The sequence below is a fragment of the Alosa pseudoharengus genome, unplaced genomic scaffold (genome assembly GCF_046254945.1).
Source record: "Alosa pseudoharengus isolate Yale_2024_CS ecotype anadromous, Long Island Sound unplaced genomic scaffold, YU_APseudo_1.1 YU_APseudo_1.1_scf_11, whole genome shotgun sequence".
Taxonomy (NCBI): domain Eukaryota; kingdom Metazoa; phylum Chordata; class Actinopteri; order Clupeiformes; family Clupeidae; genus Alosa; species Alosa pseudoharengus.
The window spans coordinates 5,374,986-5,400,223 of record NW_027468576.1 but is presented as its reverse complement, the minus strand read 5'-3'; the positions used below and the strand labels follow the sequence as shown (position 1 = coordinate 5,400,223).

Below are 25,238 nucleotides of genomic sequence, written 5' to 3'. Positions count from 1 at the left end.
CCATTATAGCTTTGTTGTTGTTGCAGTTGCATCTAGCTGTTGTTGCCCTTTTCTGTGAAATGACTTGAGGAAATGTTCATGGATGATGTGCATCGATATTCTCATTTGAAGTCCACCCAAGTAGAGGCTCTCCTGCTGGCTGTGCATGGAGAATGGGAGCACAGGACAGTTCTGTGGCTCATGTGTCCTTCCTTCATTGCATTGCCGCTATTGCTGCTCTGCTGACCCCAGGGTTATGTGAAGTTGTTTTGTTGTGGTCAGCTGTGTGAGTGAGAGAGAGAGAGAGAGAGAGAGAGAGAGAGAGTTGTGCATGTGTGTGTATCTGTGTGCTCTGTTTGTACAGGATAGAATGTTCTACTTCTGAATATGGTGGTCATTTGTTATTTTGCTGTTATAGTTTGCGTCATCAATATAGATCAATGTGTCTGTTATGTCTAAAGGCTTTGCTCATCTGCATTTGATCAATAGAGAAGTTTTGGAAAATGTAAAGTGTGTGTGCATGTGTGTAACATGACGTCTGTTTGTCAATATTCCACCTGTGCTGTTGGGGATGCTTAGTGTTGATGTACAGACTTCCAGACCCTAGCTGAAGGTCACCTACTGTAGTCTAGAGATCAAACTTAGTGGTTATCAGGTAGATTGTTCACAGCTGTTCACAGGTGCCTGCTTTTGTTTGTTTCTTTGTTTTTGCAGGATTGTCAGTTTGAAACCAATGATTATGTTTGAATAATGGGATATACTGTAGCATGGACTGTTGTTATAATTGCTACAATTCAGTACAACATTACAACAGAAAACATTACTGACTAAAATGTTCATTCATTTTCTTCTCAACTGTTCATCAGTGTCTATTTCTCTTCTGCAAAGAAAGTTGAATAGGTCTCAGCCTTGATTGTGGGCACTTGTTAGGGGGCACCTGGATGTTTTAAGGAAGGCAAGAGGATAAGTGAAAGGAAAGAGAGAAGAAGTAAGGTTATCGACACAGGCGACAGAGGAGAGTTGAACAGTTTCAAACAAGTTAAGATTACTTGGCGAGAGAAATTGTGGATACAAGACTGAGGAGAGAGCAGATTTAAAGAAAAAAGGCAAGGCAGAAAATGAGACTGAGAGAAAGACAGACCCAGCAACAGATCAACTGACAGAAAGTAACAGAGATTGAGAGGACGATTGTGATGCTGGATACAGTATAACTGAAAGAGAGATAGAGAAAGAAAGTGAACAAAAATGAGAAAACGAGAGAAAATTATGGAGACTGAAAGAGCTAGAGAGGACAAATAGAGAGATACAAGACATGAAGGAGAAGAGAGAGTGACAGAGGGAGAGAAGGATAAAGAGAGGAATGTAGGGAGAGGGCGAGGAGGAGAAGGGACCATGTGAGTGTTGGCGGTGCTGCAGCGCCTCCGAGTCCCTGATTGATGTGGTGGGCAGACGGCGTCCGCATCAGGACGAGACGGATAGACAGCGTCCGTGAGGCAGGAACGCTCGATAGCCAATCACCTCGCGCCAGTCCAGCTACCTGTCAATTTGTCAGAGAGGAGGAGAGAGGAGGAGTGAGAGAGCGAGGGAGTAGGAGCAGTAGAACAGAGAGATGGAGAGAGAAAGAAAGAGAGAGGAGGCAACAGACAGGGAACAGCAGTGTGTAATAACCGAGCGGAAGAGAGAAAGTGCTGAGTAGGGCTGCGCTTTGATTCCAACTGACAGAACCTTTTCAAGTGTTCATTACTCACTCCAGTTCCTCAGGCCCTGTAGCAGGAACACAGTCACTCACACACACACACACACACACACACACACACACACACACACACACACACACACACACACACACACACACACACACACACTGATGCAATCACACAATCACACAATCAGAATCTCACACACACAAACACATATTCATAAATACTGTACATAGCACACATGCACACATACATACATAAATGCACACACACACACACATTGAATCACACTCATCCTTTTATACACATACTGTATGCACAACAAGCACACAAGAAATGTATATGAATATATACATACTATCAGCCATAGACACACACACACACACACACACACACACACACACACACACACACACACACACACACACACACACACAAACTGAGACACACACAAACTAAAACTCAAGCAGGTGCACATACACAGACATGCTCACATATTCTCATGTATACAGCTAGACATAGAAGACTTTCCCACCAGCCACTTCAAAACATTTCTTTTCTTCTCTCTTAGTGTCTCTTGTGTGATCTCTTGATATTGAGCTTACTGAACAGTCCTTTCCTTTCACATGAATACAAGCATCCGTGCTCCACATATGAGGCTGGGGTGGACCTGAATGAACTCTTTCAAATGTGAACTTTTAACACTAAGCGAATCAGAAAACTTAAGTGATGCATCTTTTCCTATAGGTTTCATAGTACATTGGAAATGTGTGTTTACGTAATCATTTCAAACGCACTGTCTGCTGTGTGTGTCTGTGTGTCTGTGTGTGTGTGACACAGATGGAGAGAGAGAGAGAGAGAGAGAGAGAGAGAGAGATTGTACATATGAGTGTCTGTGTCTGTTTCTGTATGTTGAATTGTGTGTGTGTGTGTGTGTGTGTGTGTGTGTGTGTGTGTGTGTGTGTGTGTGTGTGTGTGTGTGTGTGTGTGTGTGTGTGTGTGTGTGTGTGTGTGTTTGTTGGCCTTTGTTGGTATGTTTGTCCATGACCAGTGAATGTCATAGTCCTCCTTTATGTGGTTCCTTCTGCAATTTCAGTAAAACTTTGCCGAAGTTTGTCACACCTTTGAAAGGCAGAGAAATCTTGACAATTCTGACTGGCAATTCTCTGTCAAAACGGGCAATTCTGCACACCTCTCTGTGCATCTCTCTCTCTCTTTCTGCTACTTTCCTACTTTTAGCCTGAAATGGGAAGGAGTCTGCAAGGGCTGAAGAAACCAAGACTTCTCTAGACATCCCCCCAACCATGCAATACACACATTTTTAATTCTGTAACACACTGGCCCACATATACCTCCTTGAGTGGAAGTAACACAACCCAAATGAAGTGCTCTGAAGGCCGTAGACTGTGAATCACTGAAACCTTGCGTGAGGTGCATGCTGTCATGCTGTGGAATGCGGGAATGCATGTTTGCTTCTTATACAAGTCAAAAGGAGGCGTGTGGACAAGAGGAGAAATGGAGAGGGGGTGGGGTAAAAAGATTAGGAAAAGGTTTATCCTGAGATGATTGAATTTTGGCAGCTAAATTCATTTGGTAGCGTTGTATGAACTTGTCTCTGAAGCTTGGGAAATAGAGTGAGGGGAGGGAGGAGGGTGAGTTTGGATGGACAGATTCTCGGGTGAGGGCAGCTTTTATTTGCTGTATCAGGGAAAAGACAAAACAGACCAGACTAATAGCCATTAGTGTAATTAAACATCATTGTCTTTTTTAAAGGAAACGTGTTTCCTTGTTTCTTTAACACAAACGTGAATTCCTATCAGGGGAATGTATATTGTCACACCAAATGCTTACAGCATTTGTAAGAGCTATGAATTATAATGTAATAATTTCATATCCAAGTAAAAACAGTATTATATTCATCAAATGGATTGCGATGTATACTTGGATACCTTTAAATAAACAAAACACGTGTAAATAACAGACAAAGAAAAACAGCAATGCAACCTTTTGGCATCATATTTCAAAATACAGTTAAAGTTATAAAACTCTTTGAGTGAGTGAGGCTTGTGGCTTGTGGAGAGGAGACTGACTGACAGTGTGTCTGCATGATGCCTGCTGAGGGTCTGGGGGGCCCTCCTCTCAGTGGTCTATGCATGTAAACCTCCGCTCATGTCAACTGGGCCCGACAGACAGGGCTGCCTGTTAGACTGTGAATGTGTGCCAATGCTGTGTGCTTCTGCAATGCCCTTCCTAACCTGTCTCCTCATCATCTGCCTCTCACCCCCACCCTCTCTTTTGATCTTTTGTCATACTAAACTTTTCACCCACTTCATCCTCTGTCTTTACGTTCATCATTTCACCCATCCATCGCACAAATGTGGCCTGACCTGTTTTTCATTCATAGTCACTTTTTAAAAGTGTTTAAAATGTATCTTTCCGATCACATTATATCATCAACTAACTTCTTGAAAATAAGCAATAATTATAGTCAAAATAATAAATCAGTCATCCCTCCATCAGTCTGTGACATTAAGATCATGCTCTCATGGCTATTATGAATGTTCATGTACACTCAGTTTATGAGTCACATCAGTTTAACTCCCAGAAGATGAACAGAAACCTTGTTTGTCTCTTCAGAACTGCTCTATAGCCCAGATGGATTGGGCCACAGTGAAAGTGCAGTACACCACAGCTAAATTAGAGTGTTCATTTTGTTAATTGGATGGATGTAAATTAGTCTCTAAGTTAATGTTTTAACTCTGACCTAGAGTACTGTCACAAGTAGGTGCACATTATTGTTTGTTGTTTGAAACATTTCTGAAGCTTCATAGAGTTCATAGAGTACTTTAAATGATTATACTGGTTTTGTCAACCTATTTGAGGTCTTGTATTTGAACCATACAAGAGAATCATACTTCACTTAATGTTAATGCACACAACTAATGGTAAATGCATATCTGAAAACTGTCATCAGAGAATAAAGGCACTGAAGGTACAGATAGGAAGATGCGCTAGAACGCTCCCACTGAAAACATTCCCCCCAGTAATGGCGTAGGCTCCACTCTGTTGGCTCCCGGGCGTCCTCAGACACTCGCCCCTCACCCACCCCCCCCTCCCCCTCTGCCGCTCTCTCTCCCTCCCACCTGTGCTGCAGGCTTGTGTCTCCATGTCCTTGCATTATTAAATTGCACTTATCAATCATTCTTGCCAGGGATGCCATCGCCTACCACATTAAAGAAGTCAGAGAAGTCTGGTTTCAGCAGCCCCGTGCCTGCGCAGAGCTCCTCCCCCCGAACGGCTTTCACACACCATCATCGGCCTGTCATTACAGGACCCAGAGGTGAGGTCCCACTCAACCCCCTCACCTCCCACCACCACCACGCCAGAAAAGCTCCTCTTTTTGCCCCTCTCTCAACCCCACCCACTTCTCCCCACTGTTTCTGGACTCCCGGCCTCAACACGGCAAGAGGGGGTCACTTCCCAGCACACCGCTCCTGTGTGAGCACACAGCTGACCCACAGGGCTCATGATGGTGTGTTGATGTGTGTGTGTGAATGTGTGTGTGTGTGTGTGTGTGTGTGTGTGTGTGTTTGTGTGTGTGTGTGTGTGTGTGTGTGTGTGTATGTGCATTTCCCCATCATGGTGGATCCTGTGTGAGTGTTAAGGCATTTTTGTTGCTTGAGGAGTAATCCACTGATAATGTCACCAGCTAAAGCCTCTAGCCCTGCACCCTGGCCAGCCGTATTTGTTTGCATTTGACATAAACACTCATCCACACACTGTGGTCTGGTGCAGCCTCAACAGGGCTCGTTGTGCTTCTTTGATCAATGAGGTGCTAGCATGGTCCTGAGTCCAGCTCAGGGTCCTTTGAGCTCCCCTGTGTGGGATCACCACCGTAGGTAAACCTGGCAGATTATAAACAGACAGGACCTTGAGTTCTCCATGCACTGTCGCTTGACAAAGTCTCTCAGCTGTGACAGATTAAAAAGAAAATAAACTCTGCTTGACCCCCTGGATTGTGGAAGACGTGGGAGGGGCGCTTTGCGTGCAGCTATTCACGGCACTCCATGTCTCACATTTCCAAGCCGCCAGCGATCACTGGTCAGAGCCGGCCATCCAAGGTCGCTGAGCATAACGGGAATATTGGAGAGCATCCATTATGGAATATTACAAAACATCCATCAAAATGGAGTAAGTGTTGCTATGAGTAAATTCAGGGGTTGTGTGAAAAAACAGAGGGAGAGAGGGAGAGTGTGAGAGAGAGAGAGAGAGAGAGAGAGTTGTTAGACAAAGGGCTAGCCTGGTCTGTCTCAGAAAAGGGCATTCAACCTCTATACACTGCAACATTTGTCTTTATTAATGCATTCCATCTGTTATGGAATAAAGGGAGAAAATCAGGGTGCAAGTGCACATTTGGAAGATTAAAGGCTTGATATACAATAATATTTTGACCTAAAAAATAAAAGCCCATAAGCTGAGAGGGTGAGAGCAGTGGGATTAGGTTGTGTCAGTAAGTGGTATCACTGTCAGATTTGGGATTTTATGTTTGACACTGATGAAAAAAATGCCAGGCTTCAAACCACACAAGACCAGGTTGTCATTGTATTTGTCCGAGAGCAGGGATCCTGTAATTGATTTAAAGTAATCTTGGTTTGGGGCCGCACATAGAGGACCCCTCAGCTGATGATGTAAAAACACTTTACTCGCCGATCTCTCTCTCTCTCTCTCTCTCTCTCTGTCTGTCTGTCAGTGTGGCAAAGCTAGCATAGTTAGGACCTGTTGCTGCCTCTCCTCACAAAAACACGCCACCCAAATAAAAGAGTCTTTTATCACCTCCTGCATTACTCCAGTAATCCACCGCCTGGATTGTATATCTTCTTCAAGGAAAGTTGGCAGCCAAGGACCAGGAGAAGAACAAGGGGGGAGAAAACTCAAAAGATGCAGGGGGGAAATAAAATCAGTGAAGCAATGCGATTTGCAAAGTGGAACTAATCCTGTGCTTTATAATGCGATGGCTGCAGCCTTAATGCGGGCACCGCATAGTGACCGCTCTCCACTCCCCTTCTCTGGCTCCCCTCTCCCCTGTCCGGTCCACTGTACAGCCCAGCCTCCCTGTCAGTGCCCGATCTATATTTGCCCCTCAGATATGTGTGTCTTTCAGAGCCCCCCCAGGTTAACGGCCCCCACTGTCCTTGTGCGTCTCATTTCTCGGTGGTGGGGGGTTGCATGGCTGATGGTTGTCTGCATTTTATTTCCTTACTTGAAGAAGAACTTCTAGTTCCACTGTCTCTTATTTCAGCTAAGAGACTCTTATGTATCGCCATAGTCAGTCTGTCAGCGAAGCATAGGTTATAATGTCAAGTGACAGCTAAACGCAACAAAAACTCAGGCTGGTCAATTGTTTGTTCTTTTTTTATTATTACAGTATCATTTGTTTTTTAGTGGACTGTCAAACTGTGACACCTTGCTTTTTAGGGGTTCTTTGTAGCAGAGACTGGCTTGTACATGTAATAGCTACACAGTGTTTGAACACTCAAACACTGGGTTCAGTGAATACAATGGATGAGGGAAGGCTGCTCTTGCTTTGAAGAAACAGTCTACATGAAAGGGACCATAAACAGCATCTGATGCATCTGGTGAAGTTGGGTGAGAATGTGTGCAAGAGGTCAGGAATAGACTCTGCACCATAATATTCTGGAAAGTGTCCAGGAAAGATATGGTCAACCACTGAAAAGTGTATGCATGTGTGTTTGTGTGTGTGTGTGTGTGTGTGTGTGTGTGTATGTGTGTGTGTGTGTGTGTGTGTGTGTGTCTGTCGGCCCACAGAGTTGAACAGAGGAGCTCAAAGCAGTCCAAAGGTGTCGAGGCGATGTCATTGTGAGCTACACCCTTAAACACAGTGAAACTTTGGTTACTCGGCCCGTCTCTGGCCAAACATCCATCATTAAATGATGCACTACATGATGTAAGCAAGCCATTTAAGTAATTGACAATCATTCTGGAATGCATTTAGTTGCCAAAACAGAAAGAGAAAAAATAGAAGAGATTTTTTTTATGTTATGACCGACTAGTTCCATTTGCATAATTGACACTGGATGTCTGTGACAGCGTTAAGTTGCACTAAGGCGTGCTGGTAAGGGGCCAGAGACATGATGGGTGGTCACTCAGCCTGCTGCAATTCCTTATCTTCCTCCAGGGCAAAACCCACAGTGAGCAGCTGAATATGAGAGCTACTTTAGCGATACATGAAGAGGCAGCCCTCCATCACTGACTCCTCAAGTGGGCCTGTGGAGCCTGTGCTGTCCCAGAGTCAGGATCTTTCTGAAGCATTTCTTGATTGATTTCCAAGCAACCAAAAGATGGTTGGTAGCCTGGTAGCACGGTGGTGTGTTTAATTCATAGTTTTCTTTGGCTTTGATGTGTAACATCTTCTCGTCTCAACATGTTGCCTCCAGAGAAAGCACAGCTCAGCCAACTGGCTCCACATCTTAGGAGTGCCCGGCAGAAAGCACATGTGCACCAAGTGTTTCATTACGTTTAAGGCTGAGGTTATGGAGGGTGTCGCTGATTTTCAGAGAGTTAGTTGTACGCAGTGCCGCTCAGTCTTCCAAACCTGTGACCTGGAGTGCTCTCTCCTCAGCAGGAGACAAGGTGGGAATGGCTCTGTCCCTCTCTACCGATTTGTCTTTACTGCTTCAAGGCCACGCCAACAAATGCTATACAAAAGAGAAACGTCTGAGAAAGAAGAGAAAATTGAGGCAGATCCCAAGAGAGACAGTGAGAGAGATGGACAGATGGTAGAAGAAGGCAGAGAAGGGGATGGAGGGAGACATAGAAGGAGCAAGTCAATACACACTGATAGAGATATGCAAATGTGCATGCGTGCGTACATGTGTGTGTGTGTGTGTGTGTGTGTGTGTGTGTGTGTGTGTGTGTGTGTGTGTGTGTGTGTGTGTGTGTGTGTGTGTGTGTGTGTGTGTGTGTGTGTGTATTTGAAAGAGAGAGAGAGAGTGAGAGAGACAACCACCAGCGGACCCAGGCAGCGGGTGTAATGGTGAGTCATGCTTGGGGTCAGTACAGCAGTCACTGCAGCACTGCCTCTAAACACATACCTAATTCAATAGAGCAGTCTGCTCTTAGTGGGTGTGTCAGTGTGCTTGAGCTTATATGGCCAAGTGCATGTGTGTGTATGTGTGTGTGTGTCTGTGTGTCTGTGTGTCTGTGTGTCTGCGTACATGTGTTTGTATGTGTCTGTGTGCATTGGTGTGTGTGTTTGTTTCTGTCTGTGTGTGTCTGTGTGTGTGTGTGTGTGTGTGTGTGTACGTGTGCGTGTGCGTGCATGTGTGTGTGTGTGTGTGTGTGTGTGTGTCTATGTGTCTGCGGACATGTGTTTGTATGTGTCTGTGTGCATTGGTGTGTGTGTTTGTTTCTGTCTGTGTGTGTCTGTGTGTGTCTGTGTGTGTGTGTGTGTGTATGTGTGTGTGTGTGTGTGTCTGTGTGCATTGGTGTGTGTGTTTGTTTCTGTCTGTGTGTGTCTGTGTGTGTCTGTGTGTGTGTGTGTGTGTGTGTGTGTGTACGTGTGTACGTGTGTGTGTACGTGTGTGTGTGCGTGTGCGTGCATGTGTGTGTGTGTCTGTATTTCAGCGCAGTCTGTTGGAAGTGTGGTTTAGGGGCTCTACTCCCTGCATCTGCTCCCCCCGCCCAGTGCTCTCTAAAGTTCACATTCCTGACTTCAGACAAAAGACAGGACATGAAAAGACGGAGCGAGGGATAGACAGAGGAGAAAGAAGAGGGAAGGGCAAAACAGAAGCCATCCATTCTATTATTACTGTAAATACAATGCCTACATTGCAGCCATGGCATCCGCCGTTTCCAGTCACCCCCTATTGACAGAGCCATAAATCACAGCAAACTTAAGTGAATTACTGCAGCACTGAGCTGTGGCTTTAACAATGTTTATGTAGTATCAGCTTACCATCTTCTCCCCCCCCCCAGCCCCTGGAAAGAGAGCTTGTTGCTGATATTGAAAGGTTAGGGTTGGCTGGTGGGGCGGGAGGGGTGCACAGACTTATTTGTTGAGCCATAATAGATCACAGCTTAAAGACCGCACACCGTCAGGCTCAAGCATTATACTAATAACCAGTAACCGAATATTACCTCGATTAAGAGCAGGGTAATTAGATTGTGCCGGTTACAATTAAATAGCTGATAAGCCTCAATCCATTACAGTACTGTACAGTACACATACACACACACACACACACACACACACACACACACACACACACACACACACACACACACACACACACACACACACACACACACACACACACACACACACACACACACACACACACACACACACACACGCATTGTTTGACCATGCAAACTCCACTATGATGACAGCTTGAAATGTGGACAAAGGTGCATGAAATGAGGCATTTTATTCTGTTCTCTGCAAATGTCATTGGCTGAGTGAGTGAAAGTATGATACACTGGTAGGTAGTAGTGTAGATTAAACACTACAGATAGTGGCACCAAGTTGGACTTGTTGCGGTTGTACCGGTATTGTTGAAATTGTGGTGGTGTTACTGACCTCAGTTTGCTCTTCATAACTGGGGCTTGGTGTGTTTGTGTTGATGCTATTTGTGTGATGACAATGTGTTTTTGAGGGTGTGTGTGGTGTGTTTATGTGTAAAATGGTGACAGCTGCAGATGTCCATAGCGACTGTAGTGTTTGTAGGATTTACAGAAGTGTCCTATTTGCTGGCAAACTGTTCATGTTTGTGTGTGCATTTGGCTGCATTTGGCATGTACACATGTATGTTCCTGCTTTTTTGTGTACTGGGAGAAGACTGACACCCTTGTGTCTTACCACCTGCATGTAGCCCTGCTCTCCTGATGATGTTTTTGTATATCCATGCACATTATATATATATATATATATATATATATATATATATATATATATATATATATATATATAATGTATTATATATTATATACTGTATACATACATATGTGTGTGTGTGTGTGTGTGTGTGTGTGTATTTGGGTAAATCTGTGCCTGTACGTGTGTCTGTATAACATTTTTGGTGAATTTGATTTTACTTTACAAATCAGACTTACCTCCCTTTGTGTTTCTTCAAGCCAACCCCACTCTTTGCAGCATTTGTATCGTCACTAACAACTTTCTTCCCCTCTCTATCCCCCCCCCCCCTCTCTCTCTCTCTCTCTCTCCTGCAGCAAGTCCCCATGCCACGCCTTCTAGTCTGCATTTCCCGACGTCGCCCATCATCCAGCAGCCAGGCTCCTACTTCTCTCACCCGGCCATCCGCTACCATCCACAGGAGACCTTGAAGGAGTTTGTCCAACTTGTCTGCCCTGACAGTGGTCAGCAAGCTGGACAGGTGGGCTTCCTTAATGTAAGAAGGAGCGCACTACGTTCACCCTGCCCCCCATTATTTTCCTTTTGGCCTCTTTCTCAGTCTCTTCATCATTCTGCCATTATCTCTCCCCCCCTTGTTATTGTTTTAAATGTATATGTTTACATTGATTACTCAGCACACACACACATACACAAACACACACACAAACACACACAGACACTTTCTCGGTCTCCCTCTTTTATCAAAGCATGGGGGACATTCTGATATAAGCACAGTCTGCACAGGCTTAATTACACTGTAGCAGCTCTACAGACGTATCAGATATGCACCCTCTGTACAGAAAATGCAGAAAATGTCAGTAAACCTTACAGTGTCTGACCACTGATATGTCTGTACTGTATGTTTGGGTGGGTTAGCGTATGTGTGCGTGTGTGTGTGTGTGTGTGTGTGTGTGTGTGTGTGTGTGTGTGTGTGTGTGTGTGTGTGTGTGTGTCTGTGTGTGTGTGTGTGTGTGAGTGTGTGTGTGTGTGTGTGTGTGTGTGTGTGTGTGTATGTGTGTGTGTGTGTTTGTGTGTGTATCTGTGTCTGTGTGTGTGTGTGTGTTCACATTGTAGGCAAGAAAGTCACAGGTTGCGTCTACATGTTTCTCACAATGTCTGCTCTCAGATAGCTGATATGTGTCTAGACACTGAATCAATACAATGCTGGGTTTCATGATCCACATTTTGTCCCCTCACACTTTGCATGAATTTGACTTTCTGCGTGCATTTCTGTCTCCACACTCACTTCACACAAACAGACACAGTAATACTCCCTCTCTCTCATTCTCTCTTTCTCTCTGTTAGAAGTCTAATATGAGTATAATGCAGGTACCAATCAGTAATGCTAACTAGTGTACTGGTTAATTTAGACCAAGATGTGGGCTGCATCAGAGTGAGGGTCATTTCATTTAACTGAAGTTCTTAGGTGCACCTGTAAGAGGGCCTAAAAACTGATTATTACAGTTTAGAAATCAAAATATTAATTAGGCTCATCCAAAGTGTACTGGAGTGTGTGAGCCATGTGGGTGCATGTCTCTGTGTCTTCCCACGATGCTGGTATTGCGCTATCTATTGTACCATCCAATGCAGGAGATGAAGAGTGTTTACGTGGGCTCCCTGAAAATGCTGTATTAGCTTCTCTCTCTCTTTCTCTCTTTCACACACACACACACACACACACACACACACACACACACACACACACACACACACACACACACACACACAAGCATGCACACAGAGAGGCTGGCATAAATCTGAGCGGCCAGCGAGGAATGACCCTGTAGCATTCCTCCCCCTCCTCCCTCTCTCTCTCTCTCTCTCTCTCTCTCTCTCTCTCTCTCTCTCTCTTCATCTTCCCCGTTCCCCTCCCTGCTGTTGGTCGCTGCTGGTGGGGTCATAGATTATAAGGCGAGGAGTGTGCAGAGCAGCAGAATAGTTTATGGGCTGGAGGAGACAGAAAGTGCTGAGCCCTGTCTGAACCACGCCTCTTACAAGCAGCTCAAATCTTCTACTTTTCAAGGGGCCATGCGTGCTCCAGGGGGGGGTGTCTAGAGGACAGTTGTTTGTGTGTTTTAATGAGAACATTAAATAAATGTTTGATTCATATATATAGGATTGTGGTTGTCTGTTGGTTTGTGTTTAGATTTTTTCGAACGCTCTCTATTTCTCCAAGAGCCCAACAGCAACAGTCAGTGGGAGTGGGAGTCAGTGTGTATGTGTTTTTTAGCTTGTGTGCATTCGGATGTGTGTTTGTGTAGGTCCAGAGTTTTATGTTTGGCGTGTGTGTTGACGTTTCTCAACCTGCTCTCTCTACTTCCACCCGCCTCCAGCCCAACGGCAGCAGTCAGGGAAAGGTGCACAACCCGTTCCTGCCCACCCCAATGCTGCCCCCACCACCGCCCCCTCCCATGGCACGCCCCGTGCCCTTGCCCGTGCCAGACTCCAAACCGCCCTCCACCTCCACCGAGGGAGGGGGCAACTCCCCCACCTCGCCAAGTAAGTCTCTCATACATACACACACACATAGTCAGTCATGTTGGAAGATATTTAGGTTGATTTAAGTGCCTCTCATCCAGTTTTTAGGATAGAGTACAATAAACATTAGCTCACTATAGTGTACTTTTACCTATAGTGTTTCTCAATATACATGACCTCTAAAATACACACACACACACACACACACACACACACACACACACACACACACACACGAACACACACACACACACACATTCTCACACACTCACACACACACACACACACACACACACACACACACACACACACACACACACACACACACACACACACACACACACACATTCTCACACACTTACACACACTATATACACCACACCTACATATGGCTGTTATAATTGTATGTCACTTTATCAAGAGGCACCTTGATAAAGTGAAGATTTAGATTCCCTTTTGGAAGTCTGAAACACTACTTTCTCTCTCTCCCCCTACCTCCCTCTCTCCCTCTCTCTCTCTCACTCTCTCTCATTAATGTATCTTGCTGCTGCCATGTGATGACCTTGCCCTCTCTTTCTGTTCTATGTGTATGTGTGTTTTCTGCCTCTGTGTGTGTGTGTGTGTGTGTAGCTTACTCCACGCCGAGCACGTCCCCAGCTCAGCGCTTTGTCAGTGTGGGCCCCCGAGACCCCAGCTTTGTAAATATCCCTCAGCAGCCTCAGGTGAGACATACATGCACACACAAACACAAACATTTCCCCTCTCTCTCTCTCTCTCTCTCTCTCTCTCTCTCTCTCTCTCTCTCTCTCTCCCCTCACACAGACATTCCTCTATGTCATGTACACACAGGTCACATATATCACATTCTCACACACATTCATGCAAACACACACACACACACACACACATCCACATTCACACACACATGTTTACAGGCTTGTGGGGTAGTGGCACTGTGTGTCCCGCTGGGGTGTGTTGGGCTTTTGGATGCCGGATTTCTCTTCCAACATTCTCTGCAGGATATGCATGTGTAAAGCTCTATTAAAGTCCTCATTTATAGGGAGAATAAGTATGGCCACCACAACACATGCACCCACGCTCTCTCCCTCTCTTTCTCAATCTCTTTCTTTCTCTCTCTCTCTCTCTCTCACTGCCTCCCCGTGTACGTATACATGAGCTTATACAGTCCCACACTAAACTTTCCTCTGGGACCCCTGTGACCCCTGGAATGATTTATGAACTACTTTGTGTTCCTGGAAAACTGAACAGGGCATCTGTCAATGGCTGGAATTGGAAATCCACATGAGCTGCATATCAGTGTGTGTGTGTGTGTGTGTGTGTGTGTGTGTGTGTGTGTGTGTGTGTGTGTGTGTGTGTGTGTGTGTGTGTGTGTGTGTGTGTGTGTGTGTGTGTGTGTGTGTGTGTGTGTGTGTGTTCATGTCAGTGGAAGAGAGAGGGCTCTTCAAATGGTGTCAGGTGTGTGTCTTTGTGTATGAGCATGTGCATGAGCATGTGTGTGAATAAGTGTGTGTGTGTGTCTGAGGGCTTATTGTGGATTTATTGGTCCTGTCACACACACAGCCACATGCACTCTGCCATAAGAATGGAGGCAGGTGTTAGTGTCAGAGACTGGGATGTCTCCTAGGCTGTTGTTATTTACCGTTATTTATTATTTGTGTTTCTTTGTGTGTGGCCCTGGCCTTTCCTCTCTGCTCCCGCTCTTGAGATATGCGGCCTTTATTAGACTTCAAATCTTCAGCATTAAACAATGAAGACTTGGTCTGTGAAGAGACAGCAAACTGAGAGACAATGTGTGTGAATGTGTGTGTGTGTGTGTGTGTGTGTGTGTGTGTGTGTGTGTGTGTGTGTGTGTGTGTGTGTGTGTGTGTGTGTGTGTGTGTGTGTGTGTGTGTGTGTGTGTGTGTGTGTGTGTGTGTGTGTGTCCGTGTGAGTGAGTGTGAGCGCAAGTTTATGTTATGTCTCCTATAGAACACTCACCACACCATCCCAAAAAGGATTTAGTGTACATTACGTCCTGGACTGAAGTTAGAAGTTAGAAAATTGTCAGTTGCTTGGTGATGAAGCCCACTGCCCCGTCCATGCATCCTAGTCTGTATTATAGGAGCGTGTGTTTCAGCTGCTGTTGCTGTTGCCTACCTATGGGCTGTGGGCTGCAAAGGGCCAAAAGCTACTCACAGTGCTTAGATCTGAGGCTGCAGGAGTGAGAGGAGAAAGTGATGGGGGTGGAGGGAGGGGTTGACTCTACTAACAGTAAACATTCCAGCACCTTGCTGCCCAGCAACGATGGTCTAAGAGCAACTGGACAGTCAGCTAGGATGATTGAGGGTATGATGTGTGTGGTGGGGTGAGGATGTTTTGGGAGGGGGTGTCTGTTTAGAAAAGCTGGCAAAAGAATGATTTGGGCATTGTGGGTGGACAGTGCACCCATTTGTTGTGTGCGTGTGTGTGTGTCTGTGTGTGTCTGTGTGTGTCTGTCTGTCTGTCTGTCTGTCTGTCTGTGTGTGTGTGTGTGTGTGTGTGTCTGTCTTGGGGATCATTGGCACTAACCCAGGCTTAGATGCCCCCATAGAAAACAGTCTAGTCACCCTGTCCATGCCCCCCGCACACACTCACACACACACCCAGCTCTCCCTGTAAAGTCCCCCCCCCCACACACACACACATACCCACCCACAATGAACACACAATTCCCGAGCACAAGATAGCAAGGCTAATTTGAACAGTATAGTGATATAACAATTAAAGTTGTGTGATCGGTTCAAGTGCTCACTCACATACACACAGACTTAGCAGGCTCTCTCTCTCTCTCTCACACACACACACACACACACACTTCATAGTAGCTGGGCAATTTAGGAAACGGTGGACCATCCTCCTCAATATTAAAAACAATAAACAGTAATTTATAAAAAATACAAATAACATGTTTGTCACACATATATATATGCAGTTGACCCAGAAATGGTTAAATCATCCTGCAAAATGCAGGCTGAGAGGCTGGTTATATTAAGGGTTAATAAAAAAGAGTCTTCAGCAGATGGCTGGGAGTAGCAATGTTGAATCTGTTTTCCACCTTTTATGTGGTTTTACCATGAGCCAGCAGGTGGCAGCAATTCTGCCGGCTTGCTGTGAAAAATTAATCACGGGAGATTAATTTCAAACTCCAACACTGTGAGAAATTCATGGATAATCAGACTCTTGAGCATTTTTAAGGTGACAGCAGTTACAGAACACAATGGAAAACCTGAGAGCGACTCTCCATGTAAACTGTTAACCACTTGCAATCACCAGCATTACCACTATATACTAATACTAATACCACTACATAGTAATTGTACAAGCAAGGTACAGGTTCTGATCACTTCTGTTATTCTAATTACTGCATAATTCTTTACCATTTATATAACAAGCTATCACCTTTTACAGTATAAAACATCATGTGTTTTGATCATGAGAATTACGTAGTAAGAGCTTGATTCCCTACACTGCTATTAGTACGCTTGTCTCCCGGCTGCTGTGAAATCTGAATAAATACTGGCAAAAACGTTTGACCTGTCCAGTGCATGATAGAAATGGTGGCATGGAGCTGTTTGGCGTATACGCTCTCAGGGACAACCTGGTTTGCATTACATGAGGCAGAATTCCTCCGAGATGACACTCATCCGCAGGCACTTTAGCCGGAGCCTGAGTCAGCACTTCTGCGCATGATGAGATTACTTGTTCCATTGACAGCAAGTTTAAAAGAACAGCCGATCACCATTCTCTCTTTCTCCTGCTCACTTTCAGTGTACTGCTTTCTCATTTTATCAGGCTCCATCTCTGATTCTCAAATGCATTGTAGGATTCTATCTGTCTCAGGCAATTTTGTGTGTCTATCTCTTACACTGTCCCCTCTCTCCAATAGCGCACGTTGACAGAGATTGCATTGTGTAGGTAGAGTAGGACGTGCGTGTGTCTTTTCACTTCTGTCTGTGCCTGTGTCTGTGTGTCCATATCCTTGGCCCCCACCTCAACTCTTAAAACAGTTTCACCTTGAGGAGTCTCCATTTCAGGATAATGTCTGTGTGTGTTAGTGTGTGTGTGTGTGTGTGTGTGTGTGTGTGTGTGTGTGTGTGTGTGTGTGTGTGTGTGTGTGTGTGTGTGTGTGTGTGTGTGTGTGTGTGTGCGTGTGCACCCACACATGTTTGTTGAAGTTGTGGTTTTAGCAGTGAGGCAGTGTGCCTCAAGAGGAAGGCATTTTTATCCCTTTGTATACATGTGCATTTGTGTGTGTTTATGTGTGTGTTTGTATGGGTGAGAGTTAGCCTGACGAGCCAGACCCACATTAAAATGTTGGGTCTGGGCACTCACCGTTCGCAGTGCTCAGTCCGAGGGGCGGGATAATCAGTTGTCTTTCAAATTCCCTCTGCACGCAATAGGACAGCGGCAGCGCTATGAGTCCCATGCGTTTCCCACCAGCGGAGCTAGTTGGCTAGTTCAAACGTTTGCCAACTTAATAAAAGCTTAACTCGTGTCACACTGTTCGCCAACAGCAACATCCATCTTATTTGTTTTCAAGTAGCAGGGAAATCAAGCCAAACCGTTGCAACTCTGCCATCAATCATTATGTTAAGCCCACCTAACGACTCTATACACGATTTCATTGGCCTGATTAAGTTTCGATTTCTGGAGCTCACAAGCCAACGGAGAGTTGCTAGACTAGCCCTGACAGCAAATGTAGTTTGCTGCCGCTAGGGGTGCCTCTAGATTTCTAGGCTAGGTGAGAGTGCTTTATGGTGTAAAATGAGTTTGCTATTTTTCATTCCATCAGCGTGAGCTCCTGTTGCAGGCAGGTAGTTTCAGTACTGACCTGGAGAGCCCTGATGCTCCAGAGATCTGGTGTTTGTTTTGCAAATAATCCTTTGTGGGTTGAAAATGGTGTGGAGGTGTGGAGTGTTTTCAGAAATCACTCTAGCGATACACTGCTCTATACAGCCCTCTGTTGTATTATTGAAAATTGATGGGAATATCTATTGGCTGGTAGGTGTCCTAAATGTGTCCATACATCCAGAAACCTTGAACAGTCTCAACCATGACAACAGCAAATTGTGGTAATACCTAACGGTATAACACAAACAATAAAATAGAACACAGCATCCTGAAATGTGTTGGTCATCATATTAATCTCTTTAGGGGATTGAATGGTTGTGGTTGAAATGTAGTAGAAGTGGGATAACAGTCCTCGAGGTCTTCCTGCATGGTTCCTGTAAGGAATAGATGCACCTAGTTTATAACTTCAATTCATCAGGGCGCCCAGCCAGCCTTGATCCCTCATGTTTGTGTTCTGTTCAGAGGGGTGTTTCAGCTCAGCTTGTGATTTCATTTCTGTAGACTGCAAGGTCTTTTCATGTAATGTACATGTTTAACAAAACAGCTAGTTATCTTTTAGTTTCTCCTATGTAGAGAAGATTGCAATTTTGCCGGAGATACCATAAAAAACCTCTGAAGGAGCATTGGTAACAGTGAAAGATTATTTAAGTCTTGCGATTTCAGTTCAGTTATGCAATTTCCACATCTGCTCCAAGGATTAACACCAGGGCAATGTGTCTACTCATTTCACTTTAACATTTTAAGTCTTAAATATTTTTGCCATACCTCAAGAATATAATAGGGAGTCTCTTATTTATTTATTTACTAATAGGGAGTTTCTTATTTATTTATTTATTTATTTATTTATTTACTTTTTGGTACAGTGTCAGAATATTTATGTTTGTAGGAAGTAAGTAGCAGATGAATTTCTACAGTCTTCTTGATGTGGTGATTACTGTAAGACCACTCTTGATTAAAATAGAGAGGACTCAGGAAACGGCATTGTCTACAATGTGTAGGAACACCACACTAATTTTGATGTAAACACAATAATGTATAACATATATTATGGAGCCCTTAAAGGGGCACGTTAAAGTAAATTGTGTGCATATTGTGAGCTCAATTCACTCAATTGTGCATACATTTTAGTAAATTGAGCTCACAATGTGTGCGAAGATCCTCAATCATGTGCACAATACTGTCATCTTCATATTAGATAACCATGGTATATTATACATTTTGGTAGGTCCAAAAGCATTAGATTTTAACCAAACGTAAGATTATGAAGAAACTACTGCACACTGTCTTGTTGTTGTGACAAGGACTTTGGGCTGAAAATGAATACATTTAACTTTGAGGAAGTTCCAACGCAGAGTAATGTGTTCACATTCATTCTGCAGACATGAAGTTAGTTTTGAAGTTGAAAATGATGTTGAATACTTCATCATGGTCTTTGACTGAGTGCCTACTCTATCAGTAATATGTAGTTGGCTACATCGTTTTAAGCATAGGTTGTAGCATATGCTGTGCAGGACAAATTCCCTCAGGTGGCAAGGTTGCCATTCATTAATGTCGCTTCGCTTATCCTATCAATCTGCACAACACTATAATAGTAGTTGATTAATTAAACATTAATAATATAGTAGCCGCCCTAAGACACTTCATTGCAAGGGAAAATATAGCAAGATGACAAAACATGATATATATATATATATATACTGTACTGTATATATCACTTCAACTCTTATTTTCTTACCATCTGTCCCTTCGTTTCGTCATCTTCACTCTATTGTCACTCTTTTCTTTTAATGTCTCTACCCCCTCTCACTTTAAAAAGCCTAGTCTTGCACAAATGTCTTCTCAGGACAAGGAACAGAGGGTGGGAGGGAAGGACAGAGAGAGTAAAGATTTGAGAGTGCCTGAGAACCAACAGACAAAGACACAAGGAAGCTGCACTGCGCCGAAGCTGAAAGTCCAGAGTCAGCAACTTCTATTGATTAAAAACTAACCTTCCACTTTCCCTGCGCTGCTTGTGGCAAGTGATAGAATTTAAACAAGCAGCGCAGCTGAGGCCTGTGTGAGGATGACTACTCCCTCTGTCTCTTTCTCCTTTATCGCTCTGCCCTTTTATCTTGGCTTATGGCTTATTGATTAACAATTTGCAATGAATTTGTATGTGATACTTTCAATCTGCCCCATCCTTTAATTAAAGCTTTTCATGTTAGGATGTATTTAGATGTGCCATTTAGTCAAGAAAAGAGGGAAGATATGGGTTACTTTTGGCTTATTAATGACCACTTCCATTCAGTTCATTGGCCACAAAGTTTTGCAGATTGATAAGGAATCCAATTGGATTGGTGGATGCCTTCGATGTGTGTGTGTGTGTGTATGTCTCTGTGTGTGTGTGTGTGTGTATGGTTAGAGGTGTAGGAAGATTGAAGGGGCCACGGGATAATTTCTCACTATGAATCAGTATTACTGTGCGTGTGCAGTGTGCTGCAGATCTGTGCAAAACCAGAATAACACAGAGTGAGGGAGTTCCAGGGAGAATGCAGTGAGAGGAGGAGAAGGGATAGCGTGGATGTGAGAGACAGCAAGGGAAAGAGAGAGCAAGAGTCAGAGAGAGAGAGAGAGAAAGAAAGAGAGAATACAAGGGATAGGAGGGCCCTTGCTAATGATAGTCACGTATACAGCTGTCTGGTTGTCCCTGGCAACGAGACATGATGTAACACCAGGATGAACTTGAACTTGGGTGGGAGGGGAAGTTGAGAATGGAGGGAGGAGGAAGTGGGGAGTATGGGGAGGCTGGGGAGGCAGTTTGGGCTCACTGGCTGGAAATGTGAACAATGGAGCGGGGGGCAATCAATAAAGCCATTCCACTGAAGGATTACAGAGCAGCAGCAGTCTAACCTCACCAAGCACACCCTATGCTCGATCACATAGCAATGAGGAGGAAAAGCGAGAGGGAGAGAATAGGAAAGGTAGAATGTGAGTGAGCGAGGGGGAAAAGGAGTAAAGCAGAAATGTAGGGAGAGATGGAAATAGAGCAGAGTCCTAAACGCATTCAGAGAGAAAGGGAGAGAGCCTGTAAAGCAGTGGGCACTCTAACCCTGCCAAATGTGCAGGAGAAGTGGTATAAGACTGCACACATACAATATTCACCTACTTAAACCATACCTAAGGAGACTAAAGAAACACACACACACACACACACACACTGGTGTTCTCCCATTAAACAAACACCTGAAAGTCTGTATACTGTACCCATTCACCAACAAAATGAGATAATACATGTAAATGTGAGAGAAAGTGGATGTAAATATGCAGTGAAACAAAATCATGAAACAAATGTATTTATTCATGTGAGAGATGTATACTGCATACAGAAGTATTCATGTGAGAGATGTATACTGCATACAGAAGTATTTGCATGCTGATTGGTATTGCATTGGATTGGTATTGTTGGGAATGGATTCTCTTTGTTATAGGGCCTTGCATATAATATATTTAAACAATAATAGCCTGTATGTTTCTCTTTGTCATTCTCAGTGGTACCTGGGCTAAAGATTCTGGACTCTCACCACCCCCCTCCAGAGGAACCCCTTTGCCCCAAAATGAGTGCAACCTGCAAACCGTGTTCACCTGTCTACCTGTACACCTGTCTGACAGAGAGAAGTCCCCTACCCCTTGCATCTGACAGACGCATGGCTACAGCAGAACACAAACCACCGTTCCTGCCCCTCAGAAAAAAAAGAAATCTACTTATGCTTACATACATGCGCTATATATATCTATATAGCCCATATATATTATTGCATATGTATGGTTTATATATTATATTTATATATAGTAGCAGGCCAACTCAACAGGAGGTGCTACATCTCCATGGGAGAGCAACAATATATTTTTTTTTGTTGAAAAGTGCACGTTTATTAGCATTTTCATTTAGTCCTCCTCTATGGCTTGGAGAAGGACAACATGTTGACATAATCAATCATTTCCTCAGCTGGTGACTATAGCTGATTTGACACACAGGTCACCAGGCAGAACTCGTCCCGCTTTTGCTGTTTGTTCACTTGGCGTGTGTGTGTGTGTGTGTGTGTGTGTGTGTGTGTGTGTGTGTGTGTGTGTGTGTGTGTGTGTGTGTGTGTTTGAGTGTGTGTGTGTATGTTTGAGTGTGTGTGTGTGTGTGTGTGTGTGTGTGTGTGTGTGTGTGTGTGTGTGTGTGTGTGTGTGTGTGTGTGTGCTTACTTGAGACCTGCACAGTTTGGGGCTCCTGTTTCTCCTTCTGTGTTTTTCCATCATACCCCATCCTGAACTGTCTGATTCTCTTACTCTGCTGGGCTTGTGCACTGGTTAGAGTGCAGAGGTTTGCTGAAATGTTTCTTAGACCTCTATAGGCCAAACTGCCCCCTACTCACATAGCCCTAAGGACTGTCAGAGCACTCAGTACACCCCTACTCCCACCATATTCCTGACCACTGGCCATCGCTAAGCTGTGCATGGAGGAGGGAAGCCATCCTTTCTTCAGAGCCTTTTCATGGACATATCGCAGCGATTACAAACATCCCAGTAAACCAGAGACAAAGACTTCCTACTTTTCCCTGGGATGTGGGGCAGGGGATGAGAGGACAATTTAGGTTGATGTTTTTGATATCGGTCAAATCAGGTGAAATTACACAAGCTTTGAGAGGCTACACAGTGTATTTTGACAGGAGGGTTTTTGTTAGAAAGGAAAAAAAAACATCCTGTCGTGGAGGTATGTTCATATTTCATATTTGTTTTTGTATAAAAGTTATTTCAGTTATTTCAACATATATCCTACTAAAGGTCTGTATGATCAGTAAATCCAAGGATGGAGAAAAGGGTGAAGCTTCACCAGGAGCTGGAGGCATGGTATTAAGGCAAACAGTAGATTACTGAAGTGAGGAAAGTGCAATTTTTCAGATAGCTGTTGGAATTTTAAATATCTGCATAAGATTGTTAAACAATATATATATATATATATATATATATATATATATATATATATATATATATATATATGTATATATACTTTTCTCTTAAGTATATATATATATATATATATATATATATATATATATATATATATATATATTCATATATACGTACAATATATATATAATTTTTTTTCCTTCCTAGTCCATTTACACCTCCAGGACTCTAAAATATTGGGGTACAAAAAGAAAGAAGTGTAGAACAAATTTCTTTGGGGAGTTGTACTTTTACATTGTTGCTGTTTTAATTGTTTGTTTATTCATTGTGTAAATTTGTTGGTAGAACAGAGAAAATCCCTTTAAGAGATTTTGTCATTTAAACAATCAATTTTTAAAAGCATTCGGAGCCGCTACAAAGTACGTACATAGTACGAAGTAAGTAGATGGCTGTGTTAGCTCATTAGAAAACAAAAACGCTTAGCAATTAACTTATTTTAACAAAGCACATAATTTTTACAAGAAAGATTTCTTTTCAATTTCACATCAGGCAAAATCAAGAATGTGGGCAAATTTTGAACATCATCTTCAGGAATTTTCTCATTTTTATTAAATTTTCAGTTTTATCATCACAAACAAGCATCATGAACAAAATCAAGATACCCACTAATATAAAGAAATACTCATTTTGAGGCCAGGGCTTAATAACAGATAGGTAGCATAAATACTTTCTTCATAACCTTTAAAAAAGATGTTACAAAACATGAACACCACATCGGACTAGAATGCAACCAGATGAGCGAAGCTTTTCCATTGCTTTGAAAGCAGTGAACTTTTTTCTCCTTGTTTAATTTCTTGATTTTGTTTTATGTTTCCTATACTACACATATATACATGACCGACACATTCATTGTCAATCTCAATTTAGTAAAAACAAAAAAAAAAACATGAAAAAATCTGCATGTTCTAGTGTTAGTGGCAAATTTTTACATAAGTATTGTAGAGTTAGTGTGAGCTAAGACACAATATTGTAATCCTGACATAAGGCACTTACCAACAGACAATTCATTGGCCCCCCTGCTGTCCTTCACCATTAGTCAGATTGAGATATCTCTCGATTTTTGGTTCTCAACCTTTCTGGATTTTTTCCTTCATTTGTTCAAATTTTGTTTCTTTAAAATATGTATTTCATTTTCTGTTCTCAAATTGCACGAATTCTGTAGTTCCTCATAAATGTGCCTTGAGCAATGGTCTAGTCATGAGTTGGTGCACAAGTTCCTCTGTGGAGAATTTCACATTTTCCTTTAGGCTCATTCTCACTTTTACGATCATGGATGTGTCTAATAATGGTGGTGAAGATGATGCTGCCAGTTTTAAAGCTCAGTACTACTCTTCCCGTCTCAGGCCTCCCGGTCTTAGAACATAGCCTCCATACAGGTCTTCCTCAACTGCGGACAGGTGACTGACCTTGACAAGCTTTAGTCAGATTACTGTCAGTGGAGCAGACTATGATCTTGAAACATACTGGCACAAAGCCTACACCCCATTTCTCTGAAAAGCAGTGTTCCTGTGCTTTTTCTGTGCACATTGCACAACCTATGCCTGTCTGGCTCTGCACTTGGACAAGTCTATCACAGTAGAGAAACCCCCCTTCAGTAGGATTCATCATTCGAATATCTCCCTGTCCATCCCCTTTTGTCTGTGTTAACACTAGCGCACCAGTGTTTATCAATATTGGTGTGATTTCTACATAGAAATCTACGTTTGTGTCAGATTTTGTGTTTGGATTGTCTAATTTTGTTTTGTTTGGTTTTGTTTTTGTTTTTGTTCCCAGAAATTAACTATGAGAAAAGCTAAAAAAATATGCAATACTTGCTTGCACTCTTCACTAGTCATTTTATTATGTTGCATTCTGGCTTTGTCATTATTATTATTATTATTATTATTATTATTATTATTATTATTATTATTATTATTACTTTTTTAACCAAAGTTAGTGTTGCACTTGATTGGCTGCAGAGCCAGTTGTCAGCTTGTCTGACACCCCATCCCACCCTCAGTCCCATCATGGAAGAGCCTGGCGTGGTTGTGTCCATTCAGCCTTTACGGATATCCAGTTTCCTTTATACCTACAGTAATGGTAAAGCTGACCATAAATGATTTGTTTCAATTACCTTTTAGTCACATGTGAGCCTTAAACAAGGAAACTTCCTCTTCATCACAAAAATAACACACTTTCAAAGCAAACTAATGACGTCCAGGAGGAAGTAATCGCCCACATTTATGTACATTTTTAACAAACTTCCAAGCTATTTTAATTGTTTA

The 25,238-nt window shown here is 43.2% G+C and overlaps 1 protein-coding gene across 5 annotated transcripts in view; it reads left to right on the top strand.

The window, feature by feature from the left end:
- Positions 1-22,955, top strand: part of nfia (nuclear factor I/A) — a 116,665-nt gene extending 93,710 nt beyond the window's left edge. For 3 of the 5 annotated variants that reach the window (XM_076277802.1, XM_076277803.1, XM_076277801.1), the window contains 5 exons: positions 4,891-5,019; positions 10,929-11,107; positions 12,945-13,110; positions 13,720-13,811; positions 21,508-22,955. In XM_076277802.1, coding sequence (XP_076133917.1) covers positions 4,891-5,019; positions 10,929-11,107; positions 12,945-13,110; positions 13,720-13,811; positions 21,508-21,522 — 581 coding nt within the window. In that variant the 3' untranslated portion in view covers positions 21,523-22,955. The remainder of the gene's footprint in view (positions 1-4,890; positions 5,020-10,928; positions 11,108-12,944; positions 13,111-13,719; positions 13,812-21,507) is intronic. The other 2 variants (XM_076277805.1, XM_076277804.1) reach the window with 1 other exon arrangement.
- Positions 22,956-25,238: the final 2,283 nt, after the last annotated feature.